This window comes from Drosophila miranda, chromosome 4, assembly GCF_003369915.1.
Source record: "Drosophila miranda strain MSH22 chromosome 4, D.miranda_PacBio2.1, whole genome shotgun sequence".
In the NCBI taxonomy this organism is placed as follows: domain Eukaryota; kingdom Metazoa; phylum Arthropoda; class Insecta; order Diptera; family Drosophilidae; genus Drosophila; species Drosophila miranda.
The window spans coordinates 17,631,047-17,652,459 of record NC_046677.1 but is presented as its reverse complement, the minus strand read 5'-3'; the positions used below and the strand labels follow the sequence as shown (position 1 = coordinate 17,652,459).

At 44.4% G+C, this 21,413-nt stretch overlaps 6 protein-coding genes across 11 annotated transcripts; 3 read left to right on the top strand and 3 right to left on the bottom strand.

Moving 5' to 3' along the window:
* Positions 1-86: 86 nt before the first annotated feature.
* LOC108161717 (sorting nexin-21) lies at positions 87-1,907 on the top strand. Its single transcript, XM_017296036.2, has 4 exons — positions 87-287; positions 355-495; positions 559-1,252; positions 1,312-1,907. Coding segments are annotated over exons 1-4 (972 nt in total). The 5' UTR covers positions 87-286; the 3' UTR covers positions 1,448-1,907.
* On the bottom strand, positions 1,895-5,522 carry LOC108161716 (transportin-3). Its single transcript, XM_017296035.2, has 5 exons — positions 5,237-5,522; positions 4,073-5,164; positions 3,834-4,000; positions 2,407-3,768; positions 1,895-2,351 (listed from the first exon to the last, which is right to left on the bottom strand). Exons 1-5 carry the CDS (start codon positions 5,459-5,461, stop codon positions 2,291-2,293), a joined length of 2,907 nt encoding a protein of 968 aa, XP_017151524.2. The 5' UTR covers positions 5,462-5,522; the 3' UTR covers positions 1,895-2,290.
* Positions 5,523-5,650: 128 nt separating this feature from the next.
* Positions 5,651-6,146, top strand: LOC108161721 (SNAPIN protein homolog). Its single transcript, XM_017296041.2, has one exon. It carries the CDS (start codon positions 5,720-5,722, stop codon positions 6,128-6,130), a length of 411 nt encoding a protein of 136 aa, XP_017151530.1. The 5' UTR covers positions 5,651-5,719; the 3' UTR covers positions 6,131-6,146.
* On the top strand, positions 6,113-6,852 carry LOC108161719 (methyltransferase N6AMT1). Its single transcript, XM_017296039.2, has one exon. The coding sequence runs from the start codon at positions 6,138-6,140 to the stop codon at positions 6,816-6,818; it is 681 nt and encodes a 226-aa protein (XP_017151528.1). The 5' UTR covers positions 6,113-6,137; the 3' UTR covers positions 6,819-6,852.
* A 566-nt stretch (positions 6,853-7,418) lies between these two features.
* On the bottom strand, positions 7,419-8,750 carry LOC108161160. Of its 5 annotated transcripts, none has more exons than XM_033393632.1 (8): positions 8,652-8,736; positions 8,549-8,600; positions 8,409-8,479; positions 8,315-8,344; positions 8,218-8,253; positions 7,944-8,155; positions 7,616-7,769; positions 7,419-7,556 (listed from the first exon to the last, which is right to left on the bottom strand). In XM_033393632.1, the coding sequence occupies exons 3-8, from the start codon at positions 8,464-8,466 to the stop codon at positions 7,432-7,434; spliced, it is 615 nt and encodes a 204-aa protein (XP_033249523.1). In that variant the 5' UTR covers positions 8,467-8,479; positions 8,549-8,600; positions 8,652-8,736; the 3' UTR covers positions 7,419-7,431. The 5 variants fall into 5 exon arrangements, with proteins under 5 accessions (XP_033249523.1, XP_033249524.1, XP_033249521.1 ...); XM_033393633.1 differs by having other exon boundaries at positions 8,549-8,595; positions 8,652-8,726; XM_033393630.1 differs by lacking the exon at positions 8,549-8,600 and having other exon boundaries at positions 7,944-8,143; positions 8,652-8,750.
* Positions 8,751-13,083: 4,333 nt separating this feature from the next.
* LOC108161726 (bacchus) lies at positions 13,084-17,703 on the bottom strand. 2 transcript variants are annotated; one of them, XM_033393634.1, is made up of 4 exons: positions 17,634-17,703; positions 16,695-17,081; positions 13,858-14,014; positions 13,084-13,789 (listed from the first exon to the last, which is right to left on the bottom strand). In XM_033393634.1, exons 2-4 carry the CDS (start codon positions 16,938-16,940, stop codon positions 13,740-13,742), a joined length of 453 nt encoding a protein of 150 aa, XP_033249525.1. In that variant the 5' UTR covers positions 16,941-17,081; positions 17,634-17,703; the 3' UTR covers positions 13,084-13,739. The 2 variants fall into 2 exon arrangements, with proteins under 2 accessions (XP_033249525.1, XP_017151538.1); XM_017296049.2 differs by lacking the exon at positions 17,634-17,703 and having other exon boundaries at positions 16,695-17,187.
* Positions 17,704-21,413: the final 3,710 nt, after the last annotated feature.

The window sequence follows — 21,413 nt, the reverse complement described above, 5'->3', positions numbered from 1 at the left end:
AACAGAAGATCTGACCTAAGCTCATTCTGACCAAACCTCCCACGCCTTAGAGTGTGTTCGTAGTCGACTATGAGCGTTTCTCTGGCACTAAGACAAAGGCGGCCCACTTTCCGCTCAACTCTCTGCCAGCATTTTGTTTGGGGCGGGATTAGTCATTGCAATATTGAGTCAATCATCACAGCTGCATTCTCCCGCACACACTATGCAGTCTAAGTAATATTCCATAACCAGAAGCGATTCGCACCAGCACAGCTGCGGGCAATACTCTTCTGTTCCCATTTCTGAGAGTAAGCAAACCTGCAATTGGCAGACAACTGTAGCAGACGAGAGCTCACCTTTGATTTCTTTCTTCAGTGCATGCTGTGATGGCGAAACGTCTTCTCCCCCATGAACCCTCGTTCGAGGGGCCTGGTCCCGACGAGCTCGACAGCCCAGCCATAGAGGCGGCGGCCTTAGACATTCCGTCGCAAGTAACAGATAGGACACTTCAAAAAGGTTCGACGCTGATTGGTGCACACTAAGCCGTGGGTCTGGTCTGACAAATGCAGTTTTCCGTAGGTTTCTGGGAGCGCCCCACATCGTCCACCACGTATGAGCCACCCAGCGAAGGAACTGTGCTGCGGTTTGACATTCTACTCGCCCACATCATGCCCCCAGACGGGGAGGATGTGAAAATCAAGCGTTATGTAGTCTACGAGGTCACCGTGCGCCAAGACGGCACCGAAGAAGACGCTCAGCCAGCAAAGATCGAGCGTCGCTATACGGATTTTCGTGAGCTGTATCTTTGCCTGAAGCGCCAGCACCCCGCTGAGATGGCGAACATGTACTTCCCCAACAAAGTGCTCATGGGCAACTTCAAGTCCGAGTTGATTGGCGAACGCAGCGCTGCCTTTGAGCAGTTCCTTACGTTCGTGGCCAGCCACTCCAAACTGCGCGATTCGGACGACTTTCTGCACTTTCTGCAGAACGATGAGCTGTCCCGTGCATGCCAGTTCTTGGACGAGCGTCGCCACGAGAACGCCATTCCCATACTCGAGAACTGTTTTCGTCTGCTGAACAAGATATACATGAATCGCGCTCGCCCAGTACTTCTGATACTCTGCCGCCTGGTGGCAGCCTGCACGTCTTCTCCAGTGCCCCACCACTCCGCCGAGCGCTGGGCTCTATTGGCCCTGGGTCGCTTTGAGACTGTAAGCGACATTGATCTACTGCCGCTCTATATTCCCCTGCTCCACACCTGTGCTCATCTGTGGTAAGTGCCAGAAGCTGCGAAACCATATGCCCCACTCTAGACTGTACTTCTCGTTGCAGGTGGCAGCGCGGGCAGGACCAAAAACCCATTACCGACCGGCTAACGGACATGTCCAAGCAGGGCATCAACACGGCCCAAACCGCCAGCCTCATGCAGGCTATACACAAGATCGATCCGCGAACCGAAACCATTTAAATCTCCACTAGATTATGCCCAAATTATGATCGGCATCCCGTAGCGTATCTGCTAAGCGAAAAGTGCAATTAGTTAACTTGTGCAATTAGAATTAAGCGTAAAATGATTCGCTAAGCCGTAGTTTTCGCACGTCAATGTCTTATATACGTACATATGTATTTGTGTATCCATCTATGTTGTTTTGTCCCAAGAGGAGTTGTGTGAGCTTCAAGTCCGTTTAACTACTAGATCGGAATTGTAATGGCGTCCAAATGTTTGTGACCGGTAGAAGGAGACATTTCCAGTCTGGTGGCCTCGTATCAGAATATCGCGTTCGTATCACCTCATACGAACGATTACAATATCATATCTATGTATGTCATTTAAAGCACAGCTCCCATAATTATTTATTTGTTTGTGCCGTTGGCCTAGCCTTAATGAATTGTGAATAAATACCATACTCAATCGTTTTGTCATTGAACTTTGCTTGGTTTATATTTTACGGTTGGTTTTTCTTTGTTTTTAGAGTTTTAGAGTCATTGGGGGCTGAACTTTAATTCTAAGAGTGCACTAATTAGTAATATGCTTAATTCTAGGGGTTGTGAGGATCTCGTGACCGCACTCAGAATTATAAAATTTTGTTTTATAGTTTATAAATTATAACTTAAGACGTCAAACAATTGATTCAACTATAATAAAGATTGAAGGGCAAGTGCGTTTTCAACAAATTGTTTGCAGCAGTTGACACTGCGCCACCGCCCATCCTAATATACATACATCATTTGAAATGTACACTTCATTAACATCATTGCCATTTCTTTCCTACAGTCCCGATCCTATTTTGGATTCGTTTCTGGGTTCGTTTCAACGAAAGAGTCGCGTAAATGTTTTCAGCGCCTGGGAGATGGCCTTTGTGGTGTCCGCCCTTTGAGAGAATATATTTTAGAACTGGTTTGGAGAATCAATTGAAGTGGACTCACCTCAGGACCGTGTTGCTGAACTCATCCAATTGCTGTTGCGTGACCGTCACATAGCCGCCACTGTTCTTCTTGGGTAAAGCTTCCAGGGCGTTGGCCAGGAACGGCTGCATCTGCTCGTTGGTGACCACCTGTTTCAGCTCATTGAGCACCTCGGCGACATCGGCCAGCATGTACGAATGCAGCTGGAAGACGGAAGCCTGGATGAGGTTCATGACCAGGGCGCCACCGTGTTGGTTGGCCAGATCAACGACCAGGGGTCGACACTCCGCATGCCTGCTGTGCGTGGTGCGTCCCCAGATGAGTAGATTGATGAAAAACTTCATCACTGAGGAGTTCGCCTCGCGGTGGTCCAGGGAGCAGGCGATCAGGGCACACTGGAAGATCGGGGTAATGAGACTGCTTTGTATGAGCTGCAGCGGGCAGCAGTCGAGGTAGCGCGAGGCCAGACGGAAGAAGTCGTCTACAGTGTCGGGATTATTGCGTAGTCCATTTTCCATTTGCAGCAGACCAAAGGTGGGCTCGATGAAAGCCTGTAGCATCTCCAACAAGCCGGTAATGCACTCACTCGACTTGGCAAACTCGTCGACTAGTATGGAACCTACGTAAAGGAAACAGCTGTGGTGTTGTACAGCATACAGGACAACCATTTGCTTGATTAGCGGCTCCACCAGGTGCATAGCCTGCTTTCTGACCATCCTGATGCCATAGCGGATTAGCCGACAGGTTCTCTCCATGATGCGCAAGTCATTTTGAAACTTGTTCATCACCTGCGATATCAGCGGCCAGGCGTCGTTGAGTATGGCCACCGTCGGGTGCTCCACATTGTCAGGGACATCGGGGTTTGTGTGCCGTATGATGGCACAGGCTCTGTCTATCCAATACACTGGATCCTCACGCTCTCCCTTCTGCACGCTTCCGGTGCTGGACTCCAGTAGATGAGCGAGCGGCTCCAGCTGAAAGCCCACAATCTCCCTCAGTGCAGATTGAAGCTGTTCCCGCGTCAGCCGCGTCAATATCAATGAAATACCCTTAAGCAGTCCAATGGCCACATCGTTGTTGATCTGAAAGCTGTCCAAGCTGCGAGCAATCTCCACCAAGCCACTGATGTGGCACACCATCTTGTGCCTGCAGGCGGTACAGATCGAGGTCAAAGCTATAGCCGCCGCTGGTGCCAAGCCATTCTTCTGCTGCAGCGCGTAAAGTAAAAAGTTGAGTACTGCCTCCAGAGATTCCGAATGATTCTCAATCCAGTCGCAGAGCTCTCCAATCAGGAGGATGGCTGTGTAACGAACTGCTATATGCGTTTGTTCCGACATAGTGAGGATTGCTTCCACCACCTTGGGTATTACATCATTCTCGTCTCTGCAATGGGAGTTAATCAAATGATAGTTGGACACAATACGAGTTTAAAGAGCCTTCAAATTTACGGTAATATATTTTTGGCCACATTCAGCATGACGAAAAGCGCCGCCTCTGTAGACTCCCAGGTCGTTTCTGGCGCTTGGAGGATCATAAACATTTGCTTGAAGCACGCTCCTGAACCAACTATAAAAGCCACATCCTTGATCAGGTCTGAAACCTTCCGCCGAAAGTCCTGGAAGAGAAGAGAAATAGTCATTGATATTTGAACAGTGCAAGCGAATAAGGAATGCTTCTTTAAGCTCACATAGAAATTATTGTTCTCTTCGATGAGCCCTTCGTGGTCACTTTCCATCTGCGAATGGCGGTAGAGAGCGCTGATCAGTCGCTCGATGTGCGGCCTGAATTTCGCAGTCAACTTGTCATCGTAGCGCTGAAAAAGGTCCTCGCTAAGCTTGTACCACAAATGAAAGGTGATCTCCGCCACCTCGTAGTCGAAATGTCCGACACATAGCAGCACCAGATCTAAGCCTTTCATGGAGTAGTGCGGCGTCTGCTGGTCCGACAGCATCTTATAAAAGAAGGCATCGCAGAGTGAAGTGAAGATGCGACAGAAGTTAATAGTTTTGTCCGTGTCCTCGTGCGCCACACTCAAGTGATAGGGGGTCTCCAACATGCACACGGCACTGAAGACTTGAGCCTCCACGGGCGCATCGTTTGCGTTGTCGCTATCATGGCGCGTGGTCATGCAGGATAGCAAAGCACAAACGCACTCCGTGGCATTGTCGTGGAGCTTGCCAGCCGTCTCGGGCTGGTTGAGCAGTCGAAAGGCAAGCTGGGTTAGAGTGTTATTGCAGATGTGGGAGAAGGGGAAGACGTGAATCACCATCCAGGCACTGTAGGTCCGCAGAGCTGCGTTCCATACGCGCTGCTGGTCCAGGTCGTCTCGTTGCAGGCACATGCACAAAAACTTCAAAACACACTCTGCACTGGCATCTAGCTGTTTGTGGACCTCCTCCCGGCGGTTGGCGCCCAGGCGCAGATAGCGTGAGTCGATCTCCTCGGGCAGCACCTTGAGTACCTCCAAGAGTGGCCATATGGCCGCAGGATGCGGGGCCAGTGTCTTTAGTAGATCGTTTATCGGCTCCTGCCAGGAGGCCATCAGCAGGGCCAGGTCGGCCACAGCCAGACTCAGCTGCGTCACAATTACAATGTCCGTCTGCGCGTCGATCTGTCCGATGTGGGTGATCAGAGAGTCCCGCAGGGACTCGTGTGTGTGCGGAGGCAACTCACTGAAGGAGTTCTGTATCTTGTTCCGCATCGTCTGGGCCGCGAAGTAGTTGGCATGCAGGTCCCGCTTCTGGTGCAGCAACTCGTCCGCAATCGTCCACGAGTATATCTTCACAGGGAAATACCAGATCAATTAAACGCATTGGACACGGGCACTATCGGGGCTCAGCCCGACACTCACCGACTTCTGGAACTCCTGCAGCCATTTGTTGGCCTTCTCCTGCTCCTTGGGGTTATTGCCTTGAAAGAGTGCACTGATTGCTTGATATACTACGTCCACTGAGTATGTATCCATTTCACCGGCTGTTGTAATCGGTGCTATTTGGCTATTATTATAATTTATTAGCGATGGATGGCTGGGATGCACCCATATATCGAAACGACATCGCTGGCTAGAGATGTGCATGAGTCCTGTCTGTTCTAAGTTAGTCTAAGCTCTGACTGTTCTAGTGTTACTATTTTCTGTATCGAGATTGAATTTTATTTACAAGCTGATAAAAAAATATATTACTGTTGATATTAGCTAATGTATTTAACTGCTATTGAATATTTGATTCTTTTCCGTGTTTATTTCAACCCTCCAAGAGGCCTTTGACGTTTTGCAACACTGCACCAGATCTGCCCCAGTGCAAGACTTTCCTGTTTAACTCGATTAGATTTTGCCATGGACAAAGACTCTGATAGCACTGTAACATCTTTGGACGAGAACACAGAAAACTTCTGCACCAATCCCACCCGCGACATCTTGGCCGAGGGCATCACGAACCTCTTTAAGCCCACCATCGAGAAGTTGGACGAACGCGTTGCTTCCACCATACAACTGCAGACGGAGCTGCGTGGACAGCTGGCCGCCCTCGCCGCCCAACTGCGGGACATCGAGAAAGCCCAGCATCAAATTCCCGAATTCGCAGACAAGGTGAAGGAGCTGCTCAACGTAAAGCACAAGGTGACCATCATCAGCAACGTGCTGAGCACGAGCCAAGAGCGGCTGACGGGGCTGCACAAGCTCATAGAGAAGGAGCAGCGGAGGCGTCAGGCCCTTCTAGACTCGGCGCTTAGTACGAACATATCGTAGGCAAGACATGGAAACGCCACACTTCGACCATCTTACCTCGCAGGACTACGAGCACGTCTACGAGCCGGCCGAAGATTCGTTTTTGCTGCTCGACGCCTTGGAAGCCGATTTGCCGTTCTTGAATGGGCTGCAGCCACGTCTTTGCGTTGAGATTGGATCAGGCTCGGGGATCATCATTACTGCCCTATCCAAGCAGCTCGCCAACACCTCCCTTTGCCTGGCCACGGACATAAATCCAAAGGCCTGTGACGCCACCAGACGCACTGCAAGGCACAATGGAGCACGCGTTGACAGCGTAAACTGCAATTTGGCTGATGTTCTTCGCAAGCGTTTAGTGGACGTGCTGCTTTTCAATCCTCCCTACGTTGTGACCAGTGACGATGAGTTGCAGTGTCAGATGTTCGGGCCTGGGTCGGCAGGAGAAAGCAACCTTTCGACGGAGCGCAATCTAGTTTACTCGTGGGCCGGCGGCAAGGATGGCCGTCGCGTTACCGACACTCTAATACAGCAACTCGATGACATTCTCTCGCCGCTTGGCGTCCTCTATTTGCTGCTGCTGCGGGAGAACAAACCGAACGAAATTATCAAACGATTGGATAGTCTGCGATTTAAGGCTGTTAAGTTCATGGAACGACGCATTCCCGGCGAATATCTGTACATACTGAAAGTAACCAGGTTGCCATCATGACTTTAGCAATAAACGATTTTTCTCGTTCTTCAAAGGCTTGCATTTTCGTTCTGTTTTTATTGAGAACCATTTATGTAGCTGTACAAGATACGACTGCAAAGATTTCCACTGGCAACTTCAACAGTAAATGATCCTGGTATGATTCAGATTCTATGAAATCTTTTCTGCAAAATGTAATGGCATCTAGAGTCGATTTCTCTGGAATGGCTGTGGGGACCAGACTGGACGGAAATCCAATTTTAAGACAATTGACTGACACAGCGATTAGTATTCCCACTCTTAAAGCGAATGGTTTGGCGAGAGATCTATGTACATCTGCAGTAAGTATCAGGAATCATATGTACCTGGTGACCTCAGTCCTACTTCTCATGGCCCGCCCCAAAACAAAGAACAGGTGAATTTCAAATGAGCGAGTTCCTATGGGTGGTTCAAGGATGGCGTTCTCATCAGTGACATCAGCTCCGACAGCTCCGTAGTTGTTATTATGGAGTCGAGGTTCTCCAGCTCCATCACTGAATTTAATATGAATTTTATATCATCCCAATTTTTGAAAAAAATAATTACTGAAGTCATGAGTGAATACAATTGTTTATTATAATATTTTAGTTTTATTTTATTTTAATATGTGTACCTTTCTAGCTCTTGAATTTTTTTTTATACTATTATTTTTAACATTTTGTATTGCTTTTCGTAGAGCCTTTTTGGGGCAGTCGCCGGGGCTCTTCATCCGCGTCGCCACTGAAATTAAATATATGGATTAATTTATAAATCCTTTTTGTGTGTTAGCTTAGACTTACTTTCCAAGACACTGTAAAACCTGTTATATCCCTTTAGGGCCATCTTGCCCGCTGTTCCGTCCAAATTAAAAACAAAAATCAGTCCCTCGTCCATCACGTTTTTTATACTTTTTGATAATGGTCCATTTGCAATTAAGCTCCATATCTTTCTGATCTGCGAATATATAAGTCGCTCAGTTGAAAAGAAATATACATACAACTTTTACAATATTCGTATTTTTTACCCACGCAAGATCAAGCTTAGAAACCGTACGGATCGGACTTACATATAAAATGACTTCAGGGAGTTATCAAAGCTAGCTTCCTTTCTTTTTTGATTACCACTTACATACATATCCGACAGCTCCGTAGTTGTTATTATGGAGTCGAGGTTCTCCAGCTCCATCACTGATTTTAATGGGAATTTTATATCATCCGTCTCATTTGGAACCTGGGTCTTCATTAAAGCAGTTGCCTCCGCCAGTTTGTCCGCCATCACATCGAGCTTTTTAGAAACGACCTCAACTTGATCGCGTAGTTCTTTATTCTCTTCGGAAATTTCTACATCAATATAATTGTAAGGAATACGAATTTTAAGCTATAAAATATTTGGGATTACCTACCTTTAAGAACATTGATAATCCGTTCTTCAGCTGAGTCTGTAATAAAAATATATTTCTATCAATAGCGCAGTTACACTTAAAAAATGCTTATACTTACGCGATATTAATGGGACCGCCTGCTGGAATTCTGTAAAAATAAGATTAAAATTTCTCATACATATTATATATTTTAATACGCAAGTATTACTTACCATCCTCTGCTTCAAACTTTATGCATCCGATTTTAAAAGGCGGTTCTTCGTCAGCCATCGCCTGGTCTCGCCTAAAAATATATTCTTTACTTTCAGATCTTACATTTTGGTACGTTCAATTTATTTCCCGGATAGTTTACCCTCTAGAACGTGCCCTGATTTCACTTTAGTTTAACCAATTAAAGCACTAAACTGCAAGGAACAATTGTAATTATTAAAACACTAAATATAAACAAAGCTGACCTTTCCTCCTCACAAGCGTCAACAATATTGTGCATTTTTTTCACTTGGTTCTGCCGACGTCGGCGTCACGTCAGCTGAGTCATGAGTTTAGTCATGAAAAGTGTCACAAGTGAATTCTCACCATATTTACATACATACATACAATGTATGCTCTATCTATCCCGCTTACCCATCGTGTGTTTACAAATTGTTCGAGACCGTTTGCGCCAAAAATTAGAAGGTATTCCACTAGACTTCACTGAAAATCTACACTTAAGAGAGATGCATCGATAAATTAGTGTTGGTAGCCGACACCGATAATTCAATCGAACAGCTGTGTAATTTTCGGGCGCGAGCCCAAAACATTGTTTCCAAACAAATTCGATCAAAACTTAACTTGCTGTAGTTTCATGTTTATTCATAGCTTAGCTAAAGTGCATTCAAATCGGGCGAAACGGTGCAATATGTGATGGTATCAATGACTTAGTCTACTGAAACATCCTTGTTCGGCAGTGTTCCAAGTTTTACCATCATCGGAGGTGTTCAGGTAAGACGACTCGTACTAGGTCCGGTAAGCAAGGATTTAACAATTATGTTATGTTATCTAGTAAACAATCCATAAGCTACCGCCTGCAATGCTCCCTGAGCAACTGGAAAGCAGAGATAGCTCTTTTTTTGCATTTAGTTTGCAAATTCTTAACACCATTCTAAGTGCAGAAGTATATGCAGAAGCGCGCACCTAAAAAAAGTAATACATATGCACATGCGTATTCGCAAGGTGTATTTATACAGGGTGCGGCACGGGACGTTAGTTGACTTTCCTTCTAACATACATATACATAAATACACCACTTTGATTGTGATATTCGGTTTTGTTTTAAGCTTTTCATTCTTGTTAATTTTCTAGAACACTGAAAAATGTCAGGCTACTGCGGGATCTGTCGAACCAAGACGAATAAAAAAATTTTTAAACTACCAAAAAATGAAACCAAACGTAAACAATGGACACAATCTCTTGGAGTTGTACTATCTGATTCGTCAAGGATCTGCGAAAAGCATTTCAAAGACAGTGACTTTCATTATCCCAGTGAGAGTGACAACGGCAATAAACGTGTCCGGTTGAATGCCAAAGCCATTCCAGAAAAATTTGTTGGCATATTCACGGAGCACATAAACTCTTCTTCGGCATCCAATGCTACAGATTTCAGTTCTCAGACAGAGTAAGTACGGTTAATAATACTGGGAATAACTGGTTTACCGTTAAAAAATCTATTAATTTGTAGGAAAGAAGTCATAGAATCCGGCATCATGCTAGAAAATTTACGGCTGAAATTGCAAGTAACAGAATTGCAGCGGGAAAACAAACGACTCACTCAGGAGGTACAACAAATGCATACAATGATGAAGTCCCTCGATAAACTATTCACGACTTCGCAACTCAGGCAGCTTCGGAACGATGGCAAGCGAGTCTGTTGGAATCCGGAAGACATTGCCTACGCCGTTTGCCTCCACACAGTGGGACCTCGAGCATATCGCCACCTCTGCAAGAAGGGATTTCCGTTCCCCCACGAGCGCACTTTAAGAAACTGTTTGCAGACAGTGAAAATTCAGCCTGGTACATTGGATTTTGTGCTCAACCTTTTGTCCAATTCTGTGGACATAGATGATAAGGATAAACTTTGCGTCCTCTCTTTTGACAAGATGAAAGTTGCTTCAGAGCACGAATCGACGTCGACAGAAAGATCTGTTCCGCCACCAGAAAACTATGTCCAAGTGGCGATGGTACAGGGCCTGAAAAAATCATGGAAGCAACCAATCTACTTTGATTACAATACGTCCATGACCGCAGAAATGATAAATATCCTCATCCGAAAGATATACACTGCAGGATACACTGTAGTGGCATTGGTGTGTGACGTGGGACCAAAAAACTGTAAGCTGTGGTCAGAGCTTAAGATCTCTCCTGGTAAGATTACCAAAAAAGGTTTGTGAGACACTTGTACTGATGTTTCCTTTCTTCTTTTAGAGAAGTCGTGGTTCCCGCATCCAGTTCAATCAGATATGAACGTTTTCGTGTTTGCAGATGTGCCCCACCTCATAAAGGACATAAGATATCACTTTCTCGATTGTGGACTTATGTGGGGCGAGAAAGTAATTGGTGCCAAAGCCATTGAGGAAACGCTGGATCATTTTTCTCATTTGGATCTTTCATTAACTTGGAAGGTGGCACGGGAGCACCTGATTGTCAGCGGCCCAGAAAGAAAGAATATTGAATTGGCCACACAGCTTCTGTCCAACTCCACTGCTTCTGTAATAACGCGCTGCTTGGAACTTGGCCTACATGTGGGTAATGGTGAGGAAACAGCAGAATTTGTTACGATGGTGGAAAGCTGGTTCGATCTCTTCAACTCAAAATTGCCCACCTCAAGCTGGATGCTGTGTAGTGTTCTACAGCAAATGTCGGCTTGGATGGCCACCCCTATTAAACCTGGGTCGAAAGAAGAGCGTTGGCCCTTCCAAGAGGGCATTTTGATTAGCAGTTCGTCGCTGGATTTTTTGAGATGTTATGTGGCAGAAAAGTATGACATGGAATACGTGATAACTAGCAGGTTGTCGCTGGACCATCTGGAACATTTTTTGTGCACAATGCGTTCTCAGCCAAAACATTCTCCTACGCCTCAGGAATTTGAAAGTCGGATTCGCAAATACATTCTAGGTAAGTTATCAAGAGTTTCGTATTATTGGCTGATAACAATTTTGCAATAATCGCAGATAACGTAATAGATTTATGTACGTGAAGTCCGAAACAAACGTTAGTGAAAAATCAGGGAGACGAAAATTGATTTAGCTACTTGGAATTTGGAAAGGATATACATAAATATGTATTTTTAGTTGAATTATTACCTATTATTAAAACTGGCTTAGCGAGATACTTTTAATAGCTATAGATAAACATGTAGAACTACTGTTTGTTGAGTCTGGAACGTAGCTGAAAGGCCTCACCTTACATATGTACATACATCTGTAAGTACACCGTGTTAAGGCTGGCACCAAAAATATTTGTTACATGGAAACAGCGGAAATTTGTTTCCCTTTCATATATCACCGCCACCGCAAGAGGAAAGGGTTTGATAACCAGTATTGTCAACCCTCTGTATGCAATCCAGGGAAATGAGAGGAATGAGAATCATCATCGGTCGCACATGTGCACCAGGAGAGAGTAAAGAAAGAATCAATGAATTATGTACCCATGAGCGGTCCCTACCCAAACGACCCCTACACATACCAGTTAGGGGTTCTTTTCCCCACACCCACAGGGGTTCTTTTCCATCCGCCTGCCCAATTGAAACAAACTTTTTATTGGCATCTGAGAAATGCCAATAGAGGGATGCACGAGCTTGAATATGGTTTTCTCTTTTACGTAATTACAATAATTTATTTCATCGTTCAAAAATGCTTTATATTCTTCTTCTTCTCTTCCTTTTTGAGTGGTTCTGTTGTCTGCCTTTCACTACTACTGGTTGCTTGTTGATTTTATTCTTGTTGTTCGCTTTTTCAGATCTAATGCAGATACATAGGTATGTGTTTATGTAGGTATATAATAAGTATTTACAAAAACGCTTGATTCTTCAATATTCATTGTCTGTGGTATCGGTATCGGTACCGGTATCAAATTGGTATCGTTATTGTATTCAGCGGCATATGTTTGATTGCTCTGTATATTCAATTCAACTGTTGTACACAACTTAAGCTTAAAGCCCTGAAATGCCTCTCGCTGTGGGAATTGGGTCAGTGGGTGTCTGTGTAGATTTTATTAAGGGAAAGTGGGTGTGGGTAGGTGGTTGGTTGGGTATGTTGAGGGTCGAATCGTATTAGCGGCATATAAGTACGAGTGCATACTCTGATTGACCAACTCTGCGCACTGCTTTGTCAAATATCAGTCGTTATATTTTCAGAACTTGGTATTATTGCATGTATATATTGTATCTTGGGTAGGCGCTGGCCTGCCCTCACTAATTGATATACGTACGAGTATATGTAACATTAAAAGTTTATTCTTGTCCATATTTCGATTCTCGAGTTTGTTTATACAATTTACAAATGAATTGGGTTTATCGTTATTATTCGATTTGCTCAACAAAATGTAAACCCTCGTTTAATACTGACATAAATACTTAAGATTATTCATGGCTTAGAGCTAAATGCTGAAACGAAACAAAAGAAGCCTCTCCGAGGCTCCCTTGGTTGGGGACCCCGAACAGAACTCAATCTTCCCGTTGCTCGAACGCGCCCTAGAACGAAAAACCCACACAGTTGAGTCGAGTCGCGTCACTCCCCCTTGTGGGTGGGGGGCTGCGTCGATGTCGGTGTAAGTGTGGATGATGTAGGGGCCACAGAGGGCGCAAAAATTTTGAAACCATACGTAAAACTTGAGTGTCGAAGTGTGTCGAAATATGCTTTCAATAGTGCCTCGATTTATTCAATACAATTTGTATGTTTATTTGTTTTGTATTTAATTGCATTTGCTGTTTCTTCAATTTTGTATTTTTGTCTCTTTCATTCTTTCATAAATGTAACGTCTAATTTTAATAATGAGTTTTTTTTATTATGTGGTTTTTGTTTGTGTGTGGGTGTGTATGTGTCTGTATAGATTTACGCTTCTTCATGCTCAATCTTTGTATATTTGTTTTTAAGCATAAACTTCTATAAATTAGGACTTATACATAAAGGAAAGAAAGATTTTGGTTTAGTTTTTTTTTTTTGTGGATTTCGTGTCGTATTTGTATATAGTGGGGATGATTACGTTTCATTTCGTTCTTTTCGTATAGATCGACATATACGAACCTTTCTCAATTACAATTTTTGTGGTTTTGTATTTTTTTATAAAAAAAGTACACATAAAATACAATTAAAATAAGGTAAGAAATAAAAATTATTCCTTAAACATAAAAATTATATAATTTTGCAATTTTTTTGTGTTTTTCCTTTGTTGGTTGTTGTTGTTTATTTTCTGGTTGCTTTCTTATTTGTTTTTGCTTGTAACTTTTATTTATTATTAATTTAAATTGTTTGTTTGTTTTGTTGTATTGTATTTTGACTACATTATTATTACGCCTGATCGTCCGAGCCGGAGCCATCGTCGTTATCATCATCGTCGTCTGTTCGAAAAGAAATTTAAGATTAGTTCGAATATTCGGAAGAAAATCCCGTCTATATATACACCTACCATCACATTCAATGTCATCCTCCTCACCATCATAGGGTATGTCGTATTCGTCGCTCTCGATTTCACTGTCGCCCTCGATAATTTCTTCCAGAGCTTCCTCCTCGTCGGAATCGCCGTCGGCGGCCTTCTTGGCCTTCTTTGATTCGGCGGATTTGGCCTGGAAAAATAGAGAGAAATGAGCATAACGATTCTGAATCGGATTCTGGTCCTGTGCGCCCAACTCAAACCCACACATCTCCTTGATCAAGGGCAAAGCAAAAGCTCCATCGAATTCTCCCTTCACACACTATACATGGCCATAAAAAGTATATTTTCAGCCCACAAAACGGGAAACCACTTCGCTCCCCTTCTCATTTTTGTAGTCTTCTGGCAGAGCAGCGGGAAAATCGTTATTTTCGCCGTAAAAAACATTTGAAAAATGCGCGCGCCAATGTAATTCGCTGCAAGCACGCACACGCACGCAAGTTATATACATATATATAGAGAGAGAGAGAGAGAGAGCAAAAAGGGAGAGAGAGACAGAGGAACGAGTAAAAGAGCATGAAATTACAAGTGCACTCTCTTTTACATACTCGTATGTATCTTCCTCCTCTCTCTGTGGTGTGCGTACGTGTGTAATACACAAAAAAAACAAAAAGGCAATAAGCATATGTAGCCATATCCATATCCGTGGGATACTACAGCCAAGCCAAGCGTGTGCTCGACACACAGCAGCTGTGAGGGAGAGAGAGAGCGAGCGAGAGAGAAAAAGACCGCCAGAGAGAGCGAGGGAGAGAAAGACCGCCAAAGAGAGCGCTGCCGAGACAGAACTGTACCTGAGAACGCGTCACGACATAGTTGCATGAATGAATGCCGCTCGTACACACACACACCCACAGCTGCTGAAGCAGAGTGCGCTAGCGTCGCCGCCTGCGTCTGCGTCTCTGTCAGCGTCGTATGCGTGGGTTCACGTTTGTTAAGCAGCAGCCAACCAACAACAAGCGGCCGTACATAAGAGGTAACCATCTAAAAAAAAACCCGTAGTATATATATTTACTAGGCGAAGCCGACTGTTACATGTGAAAACAAGATAACTGCTGAAAAGTGTGCAAAATATGTGCCCCCACTCTTGAGAGGACAACATACATAAGTCACGAGACTGAGCTCTTGAGAAATGTGCAATACAAAAGAAATACAAATAAATGATAAAACAGGGTCATCAAGGATTTAAGTAGAGGGGGTAAGTTCAAAGGGATTTGGTGGGAAATTATTTTCCACACTGACTATTAATGGTGTTTATTGATAGTTTCTACCTGTATAGTTTTCCATTCTCATGTCTAATATTTTCCTTAAAAACAATGAAATTCACTCGAATCTGTATTTAGGTAAGCACAAATTCAATTGGTAATACCCTGTAATGACTAATTTAAAAGGAGAGTACTGCCCATCAAAGACCTAACCACAGAGGAATCCAAAAAACACCCTGTACCTCCATTACATAACCTCAAAAGGGCAGTTTGACACCCTGTACAGGCCTTGTTTTATGTACGCATCGCCATGTACCAAAATAAATACGCATAAAAGGGAGAGGGGAAAAAGTGAAAGATAAATGTAAGCGCAAACACAAACATCTTACACATGGGAGTGTATGTGTGTATACATAACCAATTACGAGAGAGAGGTGGATAGAGAGCGAGACGCATAAACGATGAGAGAGCGAGAGAGAACCCGTTACTGTACATTTTCGTTTCGAGTTCGAGTCAAATCGTTTCATTTGCCAATTTATAGTTCTCACTAGCGTGCTACCTCATGGCTTTTATTTTTATCAGAAATGTGCTTTTCGATTATGGCCCCAAATGGGGGAATGACAGAATGGAATGTGACAGACGATACAAAAGAAGTTTGAATACCGCGCGCACACAGTCGCCGGCCGGCAATGTTTTCGCTGAGAGAGAGACAGAGAGAGTACTGTTATTGTTGCGGCGTTGCCAATATTTTTTGCAAACGCAATAGTAAAATGCCGTGTCCCCGATGATAAATAAGGCCAAGTGTGCAAATAATGAAGTGTTATTGCATCTATTGTTCTGAACCCAACAGAGAAACACTCGCAGGCAGTGTAGGTGTTGGTGTTGCAAGGCCGCTTACAAGCTATCTATGTACACACCTCGCTTACTCTATGTATCTTTATTCTGCTCTCTTTCTCGGTTAAGCTTTTTGCGTCTTTCCTTTGCTCACGTCAATGTTAATGACCTGTTCTAGTATTCATCTGATTTGGTTAAGTTTATTAAAAATACATTAGCGCACGCTCTCGCTCGGGAGCGGGACTTCTCTATCTGAGCCAGAACAGAACTGTACCGCAACTGCATCATCACGAGCGTTGTCGAGTGGTGTGGATGGGCCCTCTAACCTCGATTTGAACCCAACAACAATAATTCTTGATTACCGACCGACAATCATCTTGGTTAATCGTAAACAACTCTCTCTCTCTATACATGTATTCTCTCCCTTGTTGGTATATAAGCGCCTGTGAACAGGCTCTCTGAGCGTAACAATCCCGCTCTCAGAAGCAGCGTTTGAAATCGGAAAACGTGTGTATATCTATTTCCAGAATTTTTCGTCGTTTTGTAATATTCGAAAAGTGGAACTCACGAATTCGAATGAATCACTTTGTACCGAGGAATTCGAGCGCGTAAACAAAAATCACATCAATCGATAAGGCGATCGATAGCGATAGCGACAGGAGGGGAGAAGTGTTGGGAAACGCACAAACCAAAAACGTGAAACTGTACAATGAAGATGATCTCCTCTGTTCCTCTTCCCTTCGCAACTGGAGCGCACTGGTGGACAGGTGTACTTACTTCTGCTGGCCTCTTGGTGCCTTTCACTGATTCCTTAGCGGGCGCGGCAGCGGCATCGGCAGCATCCTCGCCGTCCTTTGCCGTACCGTTATCGGCGACCGCGTCGCCGGCGGCATCTGCTGCTGCCTTATCCTCGCTGGCTGCCTTGGCTTTGAGATCATCCTTCACCGCGGCGACGTCGTCCTTGACGGCCACCTTCTCGACGGCAACATCACCGTTATTCTGTTGTTCTGTGGCTGCAGACATTTTGTTTCTGGTTGTTTTGTAGTTTTTTTAAAAACTTATTTGTTTAATTTATATAACGCTTAACGGTTATATGGGCTTTAGCTGGATGATTTGAATGATTGATGCTCCTTGTATGTATACTCCGTTTATTTCTTTTTATTGCTGTATTCGGAAAATGTGGGTTGTTGACAAAAATTAGCGCAAAATAGTCAGGGGAGAAAACGAGAACCGCACCGCACGAGAACACAAACACAGTGTTTGGATTTGTGGTACGTCCAGTGTATTTAAGCAGCGGAAGAGAAGCGTTGACACGACACAGATACAAATCGCACACGCACACACACACACACACACTTAGGCACTCTCGCTCTCGTTTTCTCTAGTCCTCTCTCGCTTGCTTTCTTTCTGGCCGGCTTATCACACGGTCGGTTGGTGTTGCCTCTCTCCCTCGGAATACACTGAAGAAAAACCTCTGCGGCATCTGTACAGCCGCAGTCGGCAGCAAAGTAGAGAGAAGGCAACAACAACAGAGTTTGCGTCCAAGCAATCGAGAGATTTTTGAAATATTTTGCAATAATTTTGGATCAAGTATTATATAGAGTATTTGCAGTGCAGGAGGAATCAGTCAGAGGCACTGCGAAAAACAGATAGTATTCATCTTGCATGGAAGAAGGATACTACTGCTAACTGCTGGGTATTTTCTGTTTTGCTGACCACGATATGTACCCGTTGAAGGCTCGAACAAGAATGAACATGCTCGCGCGGCAGCGTTTACAAATTGCCGCCAGCTTCTTCTTCACAAAAAGTTGCGCCCCGATAATTTCGCCCATTTCTCTGATTCCTTTATTCAGATCGGATCCGAAACAGATCGAGGGGGTACTACTAATGGTCCCCTTAATTTTGGTATTTTTTCGAAGCCGATACGATCAAAACTATATCCGGAATTGACAAAATGAGTGGGTTTCTTGATTAATTCCATACAAAATCTGCTTGGGTTCCGTGAGTACAGTCGCCGGCACGTTTGGCGCTAAATTTGAAAATTTGCCGGCCGATGTAGTTGGCGAACTTTAGGGCGGCATGGATTGGGGGTGTGGTGCAGTCGTTCCGTTGCTTCGACGTTCTGTTGGAATCACCAGTCGACGCGTGCGTGAGTCCGACCGTTTGTCCGACGCTCCCCTTTCTTGTTGTTGCTCATGGGAAGTGTTGCTGCAGTGCTGTTGATGCAGATGTGTGTAGAGCGCCTTCTACTGGGCGGTTGGCAGTGCTTGTATTTATAGAGTGGACCAACGTGGGCCGGAATATGCTCGCGTATTGGGGTCAATTGATTAGCAATGTGAGTGGAGGAAGAAGGTGCTCAGGCAGACGTCTATTTTTTGGGCCTATTAATTCGTACACCTCAGAGTATACCCACGACTTGGCTGGAGTAAAGTCTGGGATCGTTCTACAGTGAGTAGTGGGATAACCGCAATAGCTTTCTAGGTTCAAATGACCACATTGAACCCATCATCGCTTATCAGCTTATGTTCGAACATGGTCCACCCTTAGTTTGTTCTTATGTGCCATTTCTCCCGTTGATCCCGCATTTGTGGTTCGACAATTTGCTGGCTCTGTTCGTTACACGAACCATGTTGGTTCAGGAATTGGCTGATGAGCTATTGGCATTGTAGTCGTTCTTATTTCGGTCCGTACGATTTGCCGTGTCTCAGCCATTACACCTGGTATCCAAACAAAACAAGGGTATATCCATACATATGAATGTATATGGGGATTGAAGGCAAAGGCATACATGTATTAAGTATTAATTCAAAACATTTAAGTTATTTTCCATTCAATTCAAACACAATTTGTCGCCGATAATGGTGCAAAATGTAAGCAATTCTCTGCTGAATTACTTATAAAAACGTATACTGAGTATCAGGTAGTCGGGGCTCTCGCTTAAAACATTCTTGTTTGTCAGCTATTTTCGTGCATAAGCAACAATAAATACACATGCATGTGTGTACATATGTATGTAGCTATAGTTCGTAATCTGAATAATACGGGAGACGGCAGAGCAGCCGTCCGTCAGCTCGCTAATTAAAAGCGGCGAACCTGTTCGCCCGCTCACGTTGAAGGCATTCGTGGTAAACACCTGTAATCGTGGGACATCATTGAGTTATCATATTTGAGCAGCAGCGCCGGCAGCAGCCGCGACAAATAGCTCTGACTCTTGGCTGCCTTTGGGACTGAATGCTGACGATAAGCCGATTTGCGTCTTCGTTTTTCAAGCCGCCACGCGGTGCGGTTAGGCTTTAAGGCTTTCTTCTCTCCGTGGCCTGAACTCTTACGAGTAGTCCCCATTGGAGTGGCACGGCATGGCGTTCGTTGTTCCCCCGTTCGTGCAGCATTCGCGCATTGTTACGATATGAGTCGGTGGCTCTCATCAGCCGCGATGGGGCCTTTGACGGATAGTCTTGGACAATAGCGGGCGGCATTCGTACATGCGGTCAACAAGCTGTTGTATCTAGATTCAAGAGGATCCCGTAAAGATACGGGCACTGTTTGACCGGTAATATGCCAAGGTTAGTCCGTGATTCAAAATGGAGGATCATTCGCGATAACACAGGTGCTAATCGCGGATGGAAAGGCAGGCAGGAAGTTGATTATAGACCTTTCTAGAAAGGTCCTATTTCCAGGAATACCAACATCTGCCATTCGGTGTTCGTTATAAAAAATCTCGTTGCCTCAAAGTTCGTCCATAACCTATCCCAAGATTCCTGCTTAGTTCAGAATCTCCTTCATAAAAATTACATACACATGCGTCATAAAGTTTCCGTAGCAAAGAGGTGTGAACAAATCTTAATGCAAACAATCGATACCTGACCACTCATGTGTATCTAGATACATACATATGTACATGCATACGTACTCGTACATGCTGGTACACCAGTGACACCCTAGCATGTACCATGGCACTAAGTTTTTATTCAACTTGGGCTGCTAATAGTCTGTAATGGAGCAAAGATACCAATATACTTACTAGAATCCATATATTGGTATACTCGTGCGTGCGTTTGAACCTGAATCATATCATACTTGTAGGTCATACTGTACCGCATAGCGATTGCCGTTCTAGTCTCTAGAGCCATGAACGTTCACTTTAGGTAACTGAAATCGTTCTGGAGAACAGCATGGAACAGGTTTACAATTCGCTCTGAGCGGCTGTTAGAATGATAGATAGGCGATTCGCTTGGCCGAGTTGCCCGAGCCGGGTCTGGAAGACATTCATCTCCAGTCTCGGGTCGCGTTTGGCTGGCGTGTGCTAATGTCTCCACACGAGTGCGGCGATTAGTACGATACCCAGCTGTCCTACGTCAACGGGCACTTCACACGCAATTATTAAAATTAAATTTACCAGTGCCATTGTCTTCGATTTCCAATACTGCTCGTACTCGTACCTGTGGATGGGGCTGGAGCTGGACGGGAAATGTCGGGGACGACGCACTGCCCATTGTGAGAGTGTCCTCTGTGGTGGGCTTGCACTTATGACGTTTTTATGGGTTGATGGGGAAACAAGAGGGTATATCATCCCGTCGTGCACATTCTTCCACCGATGGTGCAGTGCTGTGGTTGAAATGCTTTGAATAGGCCCACGCCATGCTTTTCTCTGCGCTCCTCCCCTCTTTATCTCATCCACTCTCTTACCCCATCGCCGTTGTTGCCATCTGCGTCATGCATTTTGCTGCACTGGGTATGTTCGGTGGGTGTTGGTGGTGGTCTTGCAGGAGGTGGTGGGTGATGTGATGTCTCGTGGTGGTTGTTGCTTGAACTGTCCGCCGAAGAGACCGGTGGCAGAGAGTGTCAGCGAGTGAGCGGCGCATGAATGAATCATTTTGGGGAAGAGCCATGTTGGAATCATTGGCAGTTTGTGCGAGTGTGTTAGCGTGCCTGTGCGCGCCGGGCATCTGTTTGTACATGGCTGTGGTCTCTGAACAGCCGAAATAAAACTGTATGGCCAATCGCCCAGAGCAGAAAGTTCATTCATTTATGTATGAATGTACATACAATACACTCTCATGGATGCTCGAATTCGTTATTTGGCTTGGGTGAAAATCATTTATTTATACAATAATTACATACATACTATGTACGCTCATCTTTCTGGGACACATTGCTATTCCCAACCAAGGCATAATGAGATTATAAAATTCAGCGATGAATATTTTAGTACTTTTCACAATATGGTCATAAAATCGACGTTACAATTATTTTTTAATTTAACTTTGAAGATTATACAAAAAGAAGACTAGCTTCTTTCAAATTTAGCCGCTAAAACCGTTGTGTTCCTCAGCACTGTGCAGCCAAACGGCAGAGTTGCATTGTCACAGATATATTTACATTTGCACGTTTTACGACCTGCATTAGCAGCTGCAGTAAATATACGCATTCCTTTGTAATGTATTTAGATTTAGACTGGCTTCCCACTGCCTTTATTTCTACTAGCCAGTACATTTT